The 16,264-nt window shown below is 34.1% G+C and overlaps 1 protein-coding gene and 1 long non-coding RNA gene across 2 annotated transcripts; both read right to left on the reverse strand.

The window, feature by feature from the left end:
- Positions 1–3,454: 3,454 nt before the first annotated feature.
- LOC121251207 lies at positions 3,455–4,349 on the reverse strand. The gene is made up of 2 exons (XR_005937929.1): positions 4,289–4,349; positions 3,455–3,741 (listed from the first exon to the last, which is right to left on the reverse strand). It is a non-coding gene; the product is annotated as an uncharacterized LOC121251207 (long non-coding RNA).
- Positions 4,350–8,328: 3,979 nt separating this feature from the next.
- Positions 8,329–9,447, reverse strand: LOC121251206 (RING-H2 finger protein ATL78-like). The gene has a single exon (XM_041150571.1). It carries the CDS (start codon positions 9,263–9,265, stop codon positions 8,567–8,569), a length of 699 nt encoding a protein of 232 aa, XP_041006505.1. The 5' UTR covers positions 9,266–9,447; the 3' UTR covers positions 8,329–8,566.
- Between the last annotated feature and the right edge of the window lie 6,817 nt (positions 9,448–16,264).

Genomic DNA, 16,264 nt, shown 5'->3' on the forward strand with positions numbered 1-16,264 from the left:
GATGGACAAATAACAGCTACGCAACACATTACACGCGGCAAAACAAACTAAAGGCAGGTGTAAAATGGGGAGAAAAGGTAGACAACACCTGCTTACAGAAATACCCAACACATCAGACGCGGCAAAACAAATAAAGGCAGGGATAAAATGGTAAAATGGACAAACAACAGCTATGCAACACATTAGACGCGGCAAAACAAACTAAAGGCAAAGGTAAAATAGGAAAAAAAGGTGGACGACACCTGCTTATTGATGCTTATTACATATAAGATATATAGTTTTCAATAGAAAGATATTGAGAGTGGGGCATGATATATTCATGGGCAAAGCTTTAGGTGTTCATAAATCCTCATCGTCGGGGGACCATTAATACCCCCGATCGATCGAGCATCCCGGCCACTTATATAACTTTCAATTAAATCATTTTCTTTATGGACATGGGATTTCATGACAGTGAGAGTTCTTAGTGATCTTGACGACCCGATCTGTCTAGATACCACATGAAGATTATATTATTAGATCTAGCTGAACAGTCAGCATGCACCCAATTTTGGTTTGAAGTTTTAGACTTTGGACTTAGACCACCTGCAGCAAGGAGATAATTAATATATATAATCTAGATCATGAATATTTTAAACTAATTGTCGCTTTCTCATGAGTTTGAGGCCAAGCCAAACTTGGCAGGCATATAATTGCTACCCTAATTAGACCAGCTAATTAATTGTAGTGCTAGCTTGGCTGCTGTATATATAGTAAATAATTATTTATTTATTTAATATAAAATATTAAAAAAATATTATTTGAGAATTACTGTTCTTTTTGCTTTTGCTTTTTTTTGTTTTTTTTTTCTATACGCAAAAATAATAATCATATATATATATATATATATATATATCAGGCTATATATCAGCAATTTTCTTTAATTTCATAAATATATATATATATATATATATATATATATATATGTATGCATATTAATTATGAGGTCTCTTAATTTGTCCCTAGAAATTATTCTCAAATTACGTACGTAATGTACCTTTTCATGGCTCTATATATGCTCTCGCTTCTTCTAAGGCTGCGTTTGGATGTTGAATTGAGTTGAGTTGAGATGATAAAATATTGTTAAAATATTATTTTTTAATATTATTATTATTTTGGAGTTTGAAAAAGTTGAATTGTTTATTATATTTTGTGTTGGAATTTAAAAAAAGTTGTAGTGATAAATTGAGATGAGTTTTACACTTTCATGATTATGTTAAAATTGATGACCACGATTGAAAATCATGTTTTACATACATTTAAAATGTGAATTTCTGCTTTATATATATAATAATCTGATGTACTTGGACAATGGAAATGATAATAATACGAGTCTTGCATGCGCGCATAGAGTAAACTTCTTTGCTATGGTTAGATGTGGTTGCATTAATGTTAGACGTGTATATATAGATTTTATGATGCCGAAGTATTCGGCATCTCCTTCCTGTAAGGGGCTGCTCTAGTATTAGCCCATGCACTTCTTCTTTTTTCCCCTCTTTTCCACCTATGCGGGCCTCGTTAATTATCTATTAAGGCCTTTTGACATAATTGTTTTGATGGAAAATGATAGGGATACAGTGGGGATCCCGCCCACTTTTTTTTTTTAATTTTTTTTAAAAATTTTAGAAGTGTTAAAAAATGATGTGAAAAAAAACAAATTAAATATTTTTTTTATTTTTTTTTTCACATCATTTTTCTAGCACTTTTTAATATTTTTAATAAGAAAAAGATTACAATATTATTAAACAAAATTTTCTTAATCGTTAAGTAAAAAAAAAAAAAAAAAAAAAAAATATATATATATATATATATATATATATATATATATATATATAAAATACGAGCGGGAGCATGAGTGGGATCTCCCAACGGGGATCCTAGCATCACCCTTCGATATTGGGTGTTCGCATGTTCTTTTGCGGTGGTAGCATCATCATTAATTATAATTATTACTATTTTTTGGATAGGGGGTTTTCAATTTAATTCCTTCGTTTGTAGACCAGATCTTATGCTCTAAAAGACTTTGATGTTATTATAATTATTTTGAAATTTTGAAAAATAGTGACCCATCTATTCTGATTAAAAAATTTATAAGAAAATAGTTTTTAAAATTTCCCATCGACACAATTTTGTGTTGCTTAAAAATAATATTGATTTATTGGTTTTTTTTTTTTAAAAAAAACATTGGTATTTGGTGTGTTTTTATTGAAATCCATTCACCCACACTATGTGTTTTGGGATTTGTTTCACTGTTTTTTTTTTTTTTTTTAGGCAATCAAGATAAGGAGTATAAAAATAGAAGATATGGTGACTAGATAAACATGACTACAAGATACGCAGCACTCATGTGGATCATAGTTACACCTATGTATATACTGATATATGCTGCTAAATAAAATATCATAGATTCATAGGTATAGCGACCTCTTCATAAAATACAGTTAACCATATATAGCAGCATGCTAACCCCAAACAACCCTTGTTGCTAGCTTTTGTTAATGCCGATAATTTTTATTATTATTTTTTATGTTTTTTCCTTTTTTTCCAGAAGAAATATAGAAGTGCGTCCATGTTTTATAACACTTCTAATTGCATCCATTATTACTGTTGGTGGTGTTGGGGGGGGGGGGGGGGGGTACTTTAGGGAAACTTTGTCAATTAGAAGCCCACATTGAGATCTCCAAAGGTGACCATGAGCTACAGCGCATGGTCAATATATTATGACTTGTTCTATTGCTACTATGAAACAAATTTATCCTTTGTTAGTTCCTTTAAAAACTGAATAGGGCTGGGGTGGGAATGGTTCTATGGGATGCAGCAGGTGAGATTGTATAGGCAGCTAGCAAAATAGAAAATGCAGTTACTGATTCTGAAACTATTGAGTTACTAGCTATTTTCAGAGGACTACAGCTATGTGCTAACATGGGAATACAAAAACTAATAATCGAGATCAGTGATTGTTTATTGGCAGTCCAAGCTCTTCGAGCGGAGGGGGACACAGCTGCTATGGTGGAATCCCTTGTGATTGAGATTAGGAAGTTACAAGAATTATTTGGGGACTGTTTATTAGGGAAGGTAATAAGGTAGCTCATAAGCTTGCAAGATATGCATGGAATGTTGAAACCATATCTATGTGGTGGGATAGTTTTCCAGACTTTATTTCTCAAGTCAATTGGCTTGATAAATGTCTTAACTTTCTGATTATCAATGAGAAGTGTTTTATTATATTAAAAAAAAAAAAAAAAAAAAACCTATCTAGCCTTTTGCTTTTTTCAACAACATAAAAAAGGTTTCCCTTTGTGTTTTCCTAGAAGCTTGATCGAAGTAAGCTTAGGCTTCCACTGCATTATATAGAGCACATATTCATGCTACATAAAAAACCAAAAACCCATCCACCCGCACTTGTCAGCAAGTAAAAAGCCAACTATGAAATGTCATAACGGAAAAATAACATTTGATCTGTATCCGAGAAATAACCAAATAATCAAAATACTTCGCTTTTTTCAAGGTTTCCACAGTGGTACACATACTAATAATTTCTCCGCACTAGAGATTTTGCTGGTAGCTAGGATTATGAAGGGCAAAAAGAATACCTTGATAAAAACCGAAATCTTCCAACCCGTCGTCAAAGCACACTACAAATCGACCTCTGGATGTTCGTTGCCCGCTTTTGGATCCTTCTCCATCATACAAATTAAGTCACTGAAAAGGGTAATTCATTCCAAAAGAAATCTCAAAGACCAACCCAAATTTAAAAAAACCACCGTCAAAGAAATCTCAAAAGACCAATCCAAAGTTGTCCAACGCCATTTCTTTTTTGAGCTTCGAATTGTAAATGTTTATACTCCAACTTAACAATAGAATGGATACAGTTTGAAGTTGGCAATACTTCAGATGGTAGAAACAAATTCCACATTCTAAAAAGTGAAGCAAAACAGCTTATAAAATCAATTATCAAAAGATTTTATGATAAAAGAAGAGGACCATTCTGCCAAAGAAATGTCCTGACAATGGTTATTAAGATCTGACATCGTTCCAAATCCTACCTTACCCGTATTAAGGTGCAGAGTCTAATGGCGTTGGACAGAAGAATTTATGAGCACGGCTTAGCCAGGCCTAACAAGGAAAACTAACTCAGCAAGTGATTTGCCAAAGATGCAAGCTTCACTATTATGAACGGGGCTTGACAATGAAATTCTGACGGCGGATGGGAACGCCATATGAAAAGACGAGAGAGAGAGAGACTTACCGATGAAATAGAGACCTTGCTGGAACAAGGAGTAAGTTCGGTAAGGGCTTTTGGTGGGTGAAACGTAGGTTAGATCGAGAGGGTGATGTCGGAGACCACCACAGAAAATGCCCAAAATGACGCTGGAAGAATATGAAATAGGCTAAAGGTTATTGTAGCGGATGATTATTTTCGCCTTAATAGTAGTATTTCTGTGGGAAATTAGTCGACGAACTAAACGACTGGCATTTGTGACGGTAAAATCGTCACCAAATATCAAAACTTCGCCATAATAAATAAAACAACTGTTCATTAATTACAATCAGTGTAATTAGCGATGAAATTTATCAACGACATAGAAATCGTCGCTATTGCATGCTATTCCCGGCAATTTTTTTTGTGGCATGGGCAAATTCGATGTAATAAAGGTTTTTTCTTTAGAAAATTCTATACACCATACTACTATTCTACTTTCATCTCACTAGGTATGATATGACATATTTATCATCATTAAATGATCATTTATTGTATATTTATTTATCATCTAATAGTGATAAATGTGTCACATATCATTTAGTATGATCAAAATAGGATGAGAGTGTGATGTATAGCATTACTCTAATTACTTGTCGATTCTACTGATAGCTATAAAAGAGCAGTTTCTTTGTTTCAATTGGTTGTACAGACTCACATCCAAACAAAAATAGAAAGTTTTGCATATGAAAAAGGTCGAAAAAGAATAATCAGACTGCGAATGTGAAGACAAAATTATAAATAATTAAATCTGTTTGTTTTTATTTTTAGGACAAGTAGTGATTTTACATGTTATCAAAGTATAAATCTTAAATTCAAATTCTGACTCTACACTTTACTCAATTAATTAAATATTTCATATGATTTGCCTACACATAAAAGATAGTATTAACACAAAAATATAAATAATTAAATCTATATCATCTTATCAACTTAACCTTTTTGTACAATTGATGTTTTAGAGTGACCCGATTAGCCTAAAATTAACAATCGAAGAGCTCTTATTTTCTTTAGCTAACATGTTCCCTCCCCCTCCTCTTTATTCTTAATATGTTATAGTTTACTTGTGAGAAAACTACTATTATCAATTTGAGTCATATCGACTACGTACTATGGCACATTTGAAATCATTCTCCATGATTTAAGTTATTAACGTAAGAGATTATTTAAAGGAAAATGCTTGGGCCCGGGAATTGTGCCCTCAAAGTGATCGATAGTGTGTTTTTTTTTTTTAAGAAGTGATTTACAGTGAATTTGTAAAATTTTTTTAAATGTTTAAAAGTATTTGAAAAATGATTAAAAAAAGAAAAAAGAAAAGTACATTTATCAGTACAATGCAGAGGCATCTTTCTCGATTCCTTAATATTGTCCTTGCTTAAAATATAAAATATATGATGAAAGATGATAAAACTTAAGATAAAGATGTGCATGCATTATTGTACCTTGTGAATCTGTGATACAATTGATCTTGCCTTATCGTAGGCTGCTTGCGTCACACCATTTGTATGACATTTTATTTTTATGTGAAGTGGTATTATTAGAGAAATTTTATTTGTAGTTTCTATTTAAGAATTGCATGTACAAAGTTTTTATTAAATAAAAAAAAATATTATTTTAATAAAGATATTATTATAATTTAAAAATAATTAAACTTATAATATAATTTTTAAATAAAAACGGTGTGTAGCATTGCTCTATTGTTGATATGGGTATGTAGGCAATGGCGTTAATAGTGACCATAGCGATTTTTGTAGATCGGATATGTCAGTGGATTTCATGTCAGGCTGCTTTTTTTTTTTTTTGTTTGGATCAGCTCTTTGACTTTAGGCTTTAATGAGTTGGCATTGTCACGCACATAATTATATTATTCTATGTTTTGATTTGTTGTGATTTTGATATCACCTTCCAAAACTCAAGAAAAAAACAAATATTTTAACAAACATCTTTTCAAGTTTTATACTTTTTCATGTTTTATATAGCCACTCCTGTTTTAAAATGGGCTCCCTTGGCTGGTGGAAAAAATTACTAAATGAGAGATTTGGATTGTGATCAGTTGGGATAAGATGAATTGACATGCATAGATAGTGAGTTGACATAAAAATTAAATAAAATATTATTTTTTAATATTATTATTATTTTAAAATTTAAAAAAATTAAATTATTTATTATATTTTATATGAAAATTTAAAAAAATTATAATAATTAGATAAAATATTAATTTTTGTATCCAGACCTAACCTTACTGGCATTGACCTTCTTCGGGGAGCATCTTTTAATTATATATACTCTAATTATTTACTAGTTTTCTTTTTCTTTTTCTTTTCTCTTGATTTTTTGGTCCACAGAAGATGCATAATCATTAGTTTTTATCCGATTTTATCTCGAGACTATCCTAATTTCCCCTCCTCCTTAAAAGAAAGAAATTAAGGACACAAGCATGACAAATGCAGAGAGATAATTATCAGGCCAATGCAATCTGTTAATGGTTTTAGCATTTTTTATTTTATTTTATTTCATTTGCTACAAAAGAATGTTTTTGGGTGCTTGTTGGTCTCCAACCTAGCTCTCCTATTTTACCTTAATTTTAGTTTATTTTATTTTGCCACAAGAAAAAATACTGCTTTCCTGGCTTCTATTTTATGTTCATGCCTACTTTTTCAGTTGATTGTGCATGCACGTAAAATGTCAATGCGGATTGATCATGACAAATAGAAACACATAAAAAAAAAAAAGGTTCGGAATCAGCAGAATCATTTCAACTTCTTGAGTGGCTGCAAGATTCTCGGCCTAGTTAATTCCTTTTCATTTCTGCTTTCCATGATCTTCCATCTTTTCATCTCTTTTGTTAATTAACATGTGCCTCATTTTGATCTTTTTTACTCTTAGCCGTTCTCATGCTGTTGCAGAGATCAAGAACATAACATTAAATAAGATTAAAGATTCTTATTAAGCTGGTTGGTTTCTGACAAACATTGCCTCTGCATGAATATGATTAAGCTCTCTCTCTCTCTCTTCCCGTATCCATATCCACCGCCACCACAAATTCAAATCCGTATAACTGGGAATATGGAATTATTTTTGGTAGCTAGGGAAGTTGTACAGGAAAGAAAGAAAAAGGATAATTAATTAAGTGGTAATGCTCTAGTTCACCTATCACTGTCCAGCAGCAGACCCTATCGATCATGCTGCAATTATACATGGAATAGTAGGAAGAGCCATAGCAAATAAAAAATATGGCTGCTGGGAAAGTGCGGCTACTCATGGCCCGCAAAGAAACACTTCACATGAATACTACGATACAAAATCTCCCTTTTGGTACATCCTCATTTGATTCGAAATCCAAAGTGGTTTCACCCTCAGCCTCCACATCCAATTTATATATGCTCTATTGACTGGATGATCAACATCTTTTCTATGATCTGTGCTTATCTTCTTTCCAATCTAAGGCGCATTTGGATTTCTATTGGGAAGCTCATTTTTTATTTGAGATCACGAGCACATTTCCTTTGCAAATGGTTCTGAAATTTGAGACCATCATGTGGTTGCATGTGTAGGCTCTATACTCTCTGATAATTGCTTGAAATGGCGTTGTTCCTTTAAAGATCTTCTGGGTGAAGGAGGGACTTGGGTTCTGGGGAATGAATTAAATCAGTGCACTGAGGATGGTCTGAAGAAAATAAGATGACATGAGGCTTTTTATCTTATAGGGATATCCACACACACCCTTGACGAAAACTATTATATATAAGGTTAGATTGCTGCATAATGGGAATGCGCCCTTTGGAATATACCATTATAAATGTTGCTGCAAAAAGCACCAATTTTAAAATTTTGGTGCTTTCTTCTTTCTATATTAAAGAAAGGAAAATACTTTAGTTTGTGACTCAGCATATTGGCCAACCCATTGCAGACTGGGAGGTGTGGAAGTGATTGCCCTCTCAGAGTCCTATAGTTGGAACTTTGCCTTGTTGAATATGCAGAATTGTTGACAGAACCCATTCAAGTTTGGGGTTAAATTATCGCAAAACATTGAATGAAATTCTGATTCAAATTGCAGTTTTTACACTTTCAGAGAGAGTATAAGACAAGCCACAAGTCCATTCTCTACAAATTCACAATTAGGAGGAACACTACACAATGATTTCTTGCGTTTGCTTGTGGCCTGATGAAGGGCTTTAACCAGAAATGAAGACTTTCTAGAGCTAACTATTAAGGCACAGTGCTAAAACTACGCTACCATATCATACAGACAAAGAATATGTACATCTAATTAAGTCCCCTATAATTACGTATCAAACCTTCGGGTTCAAGTGGTGCGATGCTTACAGTTACACTACTGATTTCTTGCAGTACTGTTGCAGGCGGTCCTGAAGAGCTGGCCCGGCCGCCGCCTACGATCTTTTGGCATGTCTCCATAAGGCAGTGCCTGCATTTTGGGCAGGAGGAGTGTGAACTTAGCCACTTATCGATGCAGCGGGCGTGAAACCCATGGTTGCACTTGGGTAGAAGGCGCAGACGCTCGCCCGGCGCGAACTCTGATAGACATATCGCACACTCGGTGTCCAAGCCTGTCAGGTTCAGTTCAGCCGAGAAATTCACCATCGTGAAAGTCCTGAGGGCCTTTTTCTTGATCCCAGTGTTGGCCGTGCGAGCAGAGATGTTTCCACTGCTGGACTCGGATGCTACTAAATTTGAGCACCTCAAAGCACACCTAATGATGGAATTCAACCCCAAGGAGCAAATCAGGGCACACAAGAGGACTGAGAGAACCATGACAACATTTGTATCGAAACTATTGTCACCCGGGTATGTTTCCGGCGACCCGTGGCCATTTCCGGGGGCTGGAGGAGATGCAGTGGTTGGTGGCTGGTAGAGAGGATTGTGTAGAAGCAATCTTCTCGAGTAAAATTCTGCTGCAAGTGTTTGATATCTTGAGCCGAGATTGTTGGAAGTAGAAGCAGACATGTTTGTAGCAAGTGTTTGATATCTTGAGCCTAGATTGTTGGAATAGGTGGATACGACTTCTTTGAGGTAGATGCAAAGGAGGAACTATATATATAGGAAAGAAAGATTAAAGGGTTGAATTGCTTTTTTCCACAGATTACTGTTAATGTGTAAATAATAAATATCACCAATTTACTGGATATTGGGAATTGCATTATTACAGAGAGAGATAGAGACGCAACCTTGTGGATCCTCCACTGAACCTTTTGATAGTTTATTAATGGGGTTTCTAATCACAAATGGCCCAATCCCACTTTCTGCGCTTTAGGAGGTGACACGTGGAACTTGCCTTTCATGAAATTACCCTCTCCCAAATGCTCTGGCGACCCACTGACCTTAATCGGTTCTCGAAGCTTCTCAGGGTGCGTTGAAATGAATTGAAGTTTTTATGAATACTAATAAGTTAAGATGATAAAATAAATTTTATAATATTTATTTAAAATAAATTTAGATATATTTATAAAAAATTGAAAAAAGTTATAGATTCTATATATAAAGAGATGCTGAGTTGAAAAATGTTATAAGTCTCACGCGTAAAGAGATTTTAAATTGAGATGAATTTAGTGATTTGAGAGTTGTGGATGTTAGATTCAGTTTAAAATTAGATTGAACTGATAAGTTCCAAACGGGACAGTTTAAATAATTGTACAGAAAAAAATTTAAGGCCTCTATTGTTTTCACAAACATTCTTGTCTCATCTCATCTAATTATTATAATTTTCTAAATTTTTACACAAAATAAAATAAACAATTCAACTTTTTAAATTTTAAAATAAAAATAATATTAAAAAATTATATTATAACAATATTTTATTTAATTTTAAACTTTTATATTATTTCATCTTATCTATAAAAATAAACGAGATCTAGTTAATCAGTAGCCTTTGTAGAGACTTGTCAAGAGAAGAGTTTTTTTTTTTATTGTTTGTGTTTTCTTTTTTAATAATAATTCTTCCACAATATTTTTTATAACATATTTTATAATTATATTTTAAAATGAGGATATTTTAAAAAAATAATATTATTTTTATAAGTTATTTTATAAAATATTTTTTATTTTATACATAATTGTATAAGATGCTGTGAAAAATATTACATTTATAATTTTCTTTTATTTTTTCCTTTCCGTCTATTTTATAAGACTTTTTCCAAGTGATGTACGGACCAAAATCTATCGAGTCAGACTATTTGGTACTGAACCCTAACACTGTTCGGCTAACAGCAAAAGTTGACTATTTGGTGCTGACTTGATCCATCAACACTATTCCTTCTTTTCACAATTTTCTGATCTTTTCAAAAGAATGTCAATAATGAGAACGCAGCATTTAGTAGGGGTGAAAACCGACGTGGTCAATATAGTTTTTAGATAAAATTGACGCTGATTGACGTCTGAAAAAATAGGGTAGGTATCGACCGTAACCGGTCGATGCGGAAGAAGACACCGATCGAGGCGGTTCTCTGACAGTTCTCGATCGGCGTCGATTCTTTGACAGTTTTACTGAGAGAATAATAAAAGAGACTGAGAGAGAGAGAGAGATGCATAGGAGAGAGAGAGAATTACAGAGAAGAGATAGAGAGAGAGAGAGAGAGAGTTGCAGAATCGAATTCGGAAAGAAGACGATTCAGGTAGAAGAAGACTCTTATCGAAACGACGTCGTTCCACTTAAGTTTAAGTGGAACGGTGTCATTTCAGACTTATTACTTTTTTTCTTACGTCCTTAATAAAACGATACCGTTTAGTTTAATGCCAAACGACGTCATTTCCAGTATCTATTGTAATACTTATTAACTAAAACGACGCCGTTCCACTTAAACTTAAGTGGAACGACGTCGTTTCGATAATGGTATATTTAAAAAAAAGATTTTATTGTATCGGTAGGTTTAGCGGTTCGGTCCAGCTTCAAACTAAGACCGAACCACTGAATGTCGGTTTCTTGAAATTTCCACTACACGCCAACCGGTTCTCCACCAGTTCCAACCGATTCCTGAAGCGGCCGGTCGATTCGTATCGGTGGCGGCCGGTGCCGTCGATTTCTGTACAGCCCTAGCATCTAGGAGGGACCAACCATGCGAACCAGCCGTCGGGTCAATCTAGGGGGTTAAGCTCTTGGATCCAACTCTAATTGAACTAAATCGAATGTTCTTTCATCTCTCTTCGTGTCATAAAATGGTATGAATCAAATGAATATCTGTATAAATGAGTTATTATATTTAAGTCAGTGTGTAAAATACACAATTTACATAATTTATATGATAAAATTTGATTTGTAAGATTTAAATTTTAAAACTTATATTCTAAATTAAATTTATCTAATAAATATATTATTCATATTGACTTATAAATTTAATTCTTGTACATAAATATTTTCATTTTTAAAAGAGAATATACTTTTATTACAAAATGTTGCATATGTATGTAAACAAGGATGATGATGGAGGCTTGGAGGGTAGGCGTGTGGTAGCCGTGGGATAAAATTCCGCCTTCCAACGAGGCTTCGACTTAGACGGAGTCAAAATTTACGAAATTCAGAGTCGGATTCGGAGCCATGTGGGCTCTGAAATCCGAAATCCGAACTCCAAACTCTGACTTTTATTTTTTTAAAACAAAAAAAACATGAACAAAATGACGTTTCAAGTGGAACGTTGTCGTTTTATGAAGGAATGGGGTCCAAAATTCAAGACCTCCCTTCTTTCCTTCTCACTTTCAAGTTTCAGCTTTCGCACACAACAAGTCCTCAACTTTCGCACGATGAAGTTTACCTTCGAACGCCATCTGTCGTCACCTTCAGCAGCCGTCTGTGACTTTGCCATCACCGGAGTAATTGTAAGAATGATTTCTAACTTACTCCTCTAATAGATTTGTTATTCTTCCGTGTAATTGTAAAATGTGATATGTAACTCCCTTTGTGAAATGTGTATGATTTGTTGTTCATTTCAACTTCTTTATTGTTTTCATTTCAATGATTTCGATTTTTAAGCTGTTAAATTTAAGAATAGAGGGATTTAGATTTTGTACAAACTGGATTTTTTTTTCCAAGTGAGGTTCAATTGAGCCTTCGCTCTAGTGTGGCTCGACGAACATCACACAGATATGTGAGCTCAAGCGAAAGTGGCTCGAGTGAACTTTCATTTTTTTGTATTTTATTTATTTTTAAAACCACAAACACGACTAGACATGTTTTTTTTTTCAATGTGTTTCAAATTTGTAGAGAATTTCATAACATTTAAAATGACATTTGTTTATTAATTGTTTCAAATTATTTGCTCAAATTATAGATCCTACATAATCTCATTCTCACCACAAATCTCCACAAGAGGATGACAAACAGCCGTTAGCGTCACTAACTGGTACTTTAGGTCATAGACCTCCATCTAGAGCAACTACCTTCTATGGAGGTAGTCAAGTCTCAATAGATCTAGAAGACATAGATATGCTTAATGAGGATGAGAAGTTGATGAATGTTGAGGCCAATCCACTAGTACGACCTAGTAAAAAAATGTCATGGACATGAGAATATTTCACCATAGTTCCGAGTGATTGTGAGAACCCACAGGCTCGATGTCACTATTGTGGGCAACTATGCGATTGTCATTCTAAGAATCAAGGCACGTCAGTATTAATAACACATCTTATGGGCTGCCAGTGGTATAAGATACACAAATGGTTGGTAGCAACTGATCAGATGAAACTGAGTTACGAGACTTTTACAGCCACTGATGGCACGTAGATTAAGAAGCTATCAATCCCTCAATATAATAAGAAGATGTTGAGGCATCTTCTTGCGGAGATGATTATCACTGATAAGATGCCTTTTACCACAGTTGACAAGGCAAACTTTTGCAAATTTGTGTACACTTTAGAGCTACGATTTTCCATGCTTTTACGGTATATTGTAATGTACGACTGCTTGAAGAGACATGCCAAGGAGAAGACAGAGATGAAGGAAATGTTTGTCGCTATTGGGCAGAGAGTGTCATTTACCATTGATACATGGACTTTCATATAGAATGTGGGCTACATGTATATTACAACCCACTTCATTGATAGTGAGTGGGCGTTGTAGAAGCAGATTATCGAGTTCAAAAAAATTGTTGATCACAAGGATTCATTTTGGCAAGGAGATGGATGACTGTATAAAGGATTGGGGGATCAGAAGAGTACTTTGTATCACGTTTGAAAATGCTAGTGTGAATGACATTGCCATTGATTGGTTCAAGCAAAATATGACGGTAAAGGGGGATATCATTCGTGAGAACCAATTTATTCATGTTAGATGTTGTGCCTATATCATAAACCTCATAGTTTTTGAAGGGTTCAAGGAAGTTGATGAATCCATTATTAAAGTCTGGAACCTAGTGAGATATGTGAATGCTTCCCCCAACGGCTCTGCCAGTTTAAGGCAACAACAAAACAACTTGAGATCCCATCTCCCAGTATGTTGCAACTTGACGTCCCAACTCGATGAAACTCTATATACATGATGTTGGATGTAGTGCAGAAGTACCAAATAGTGTTCGAACGGATGAAGGCCGATGATGAGGGCATAGGATATGCTTTGCTGAAGTTAGTTGAGGGAGAAGGGAGCTCGGTACGCCGGACACAGTTGATTGGGCCAGTGTCAAGTATTCTATTCAACTTTTGAAGTTATTTTATGACATAACTATGTAGATATCTTGGACAAAATATCCTACTACGAACATGTACTTTGAGAAGCTCTTGGGGCTTTATGATCACTTGCAAAAGAGTTGTGCTGATAGTATGGGTTTGTTGTATGCAATGACTATGATGATGAAAATCAAATATAATAAATATTGGAAGGATGTGGAGAAGATAAATAGATTATTATTTGTGACTGCGATCCTTGACTCCCGATATAAGTTGGTGATTGTAGAAGATTAGATTAGGAACGTCCTTGGTGATGAGGACGCTGAAAAGTTTATTAGATCGTTTAAATCTGATATTGATGATTTATATAGCTATTACAACAACAATAGTCAGTCTTCAATCGAAGGTGGTAGCTCCTCTCGCCTGACCAACTCGACATCTTCTTGAGATGACATACATGCACAAAGTTTAAATTTATTGTGGCTATGACGATATCATCATAACCATGCATCGAGGAATATTATATAACGTAAGTCTGAGGTTGTGTGTTGCGTTCTGGAAGATGTTGAGGCACCTAGTGATATATTCAAAGTATTAATTTGGTGAAAAATAAATTCTAGCAAGTTTCCAATCATTTCTCGAATAGCCAGGGAGGTACTAGTCATTCTTATCACTATAGTTGCCTTTGAGTCGGCATTTAGCACTAGAGGTCGTGTCTTGAATGATTATTGGAGTTCATTCATCATTGTCTCCGACCACCGTCAAGGCTCTCGTTTGCACACATAACTAGTTAAGTCAACGCCCATTGGAGTAGATATTATTGATACCGAGAGCTATAGGTTTGAATCAGATATCTTTATGATTTTTGATTATTTATATAACTTTAGTGTTTTTATTATTTAATTTATAATTTATATGATTTTGTAGATCTAGCTGTGAACCCTAGACTAATTGTGAATGACTAAGAGTTTGAGATCGATATACTGTGGGATGATTACCATAACACAAAACTCGTCAAAGTTAGAGGTGGAGATGAGTTTATAATATCACTTGGAGTCTTAGCTGATGGTTTAGAAGTCCATAATTAAATGACTAAAGAAAAGATAATGTATCTGATCAATACAAGTTAAAACTTCATGTAGAAAAATTGGAAATCACCATTGAGTCATTGACTCAAATGCATAGACTATTCAAGACTGATGCGGGGCATTGGCTATTATAGCTATTTCACATTTGAATGAAATCTATGACATTATTTAATATTTTGGTGCTGTAAATTTAAATTTATTATGATTTGTAGTTTTAAATTTAAATTTATAGTTTGTGATTTGTAGTTTGATTTAATTATTGTATTTAAATTTTAGCTTTTTAACTTATTTTTTACAGTATTTAGATCTTTTAATTATTTTTTTTTTACATTATTGAACATGGGTTAATATTGAGCCAATTAGAGATTCGGAACCTATTTTCTTAGTAAGGCAATTGTGCCTGAGTAGGGCAACTGGGCCTAAAAAAGCTTAGTTGCTACTCCGATCTGAGCTCCGATCGGAGCTTTGACTTTGAGCTCCGTACTCCGATCGGAGTTGAAGATCGAAGTTGGAGTCGGAGGGTGTTTTGACCTCCGACCCCAGTAGGAGGTCGAAGGTAGGCACTTTGACTCCATTAAAGTCTGAGCCCCATACTAGGGCACAACCTCTCATATGCTCAAAATGACATGAAATTTACAAAGCTCACTTAAAGCAAGCTGCATATCAAAATGACAAGCCAGTTGGGCCAGTGCTATCTCATGAGGAAGGCTGCAAATTGGTTGGTCCGGTCCGACGATGGATCGAATATTTTTGGTCCATCCTTTTTTTGGACTGGACCAGACCGAACACCGTCGTTATGGGTTTGGTCTGGTCAATCCGACCTAATTATTTTTTAAAATCAATTAATAATTTTTTTTAAATATTAAATTAAAATTAAGTGACTTATTAATGTAGATTATATAACTAACTCAATAAAAAAATATTTTATATGATCAATGATAATAAATCAGATGAAAATTATATTATTAATTTATATAATTATTATATAATTAGCTAATTGATATTACCTCATGAGTAAAATAAATGTATTTCAAGCATGTGTCCTATATTCACTATACACACACACACACTTGACTTCTAACCTCCATATAACTTGCTAGTAACTACCTGCTAATTGACTCTGTTTTAACTTTCAATTAATTAATATGACATAATTTGCATTCGTCACGCTCAGTGATGTCAAGCTGATGATCTGAGCACATCACTGAGCGTATGCATAGAGTGTTCTTTTCTTCATTAAGTATATATAACAATAAATTAAAGAAGA

Source organism: Juglans microcarpa x Juglans regia, chromosome 2D, assembly GCF_004785595.1.
Source record: "Juglans microcarpa x Juglans regia isolate MS1-56 chromosome 2D, Jm3101_v1.0, whole genome shotgun sequence".
Classification (NCBI taxonomy): Eukaryota; Viridiplantae; Streptophyta; class Magnoliopsida; order Fagales; family Juglandaceae; genus Juglans; species Juglans microcarpa x Juglans regia.

Bases quoted from the DNA above. Each gene is read 5' to 3' on its own strand.
- LOC121251206 (XM_041150571.1), bottom strand. From the start codon at position 9,265: ATGTCTGCTTCTACTTCCAACAATCTCGGCTCAAGATATCAAACACTT.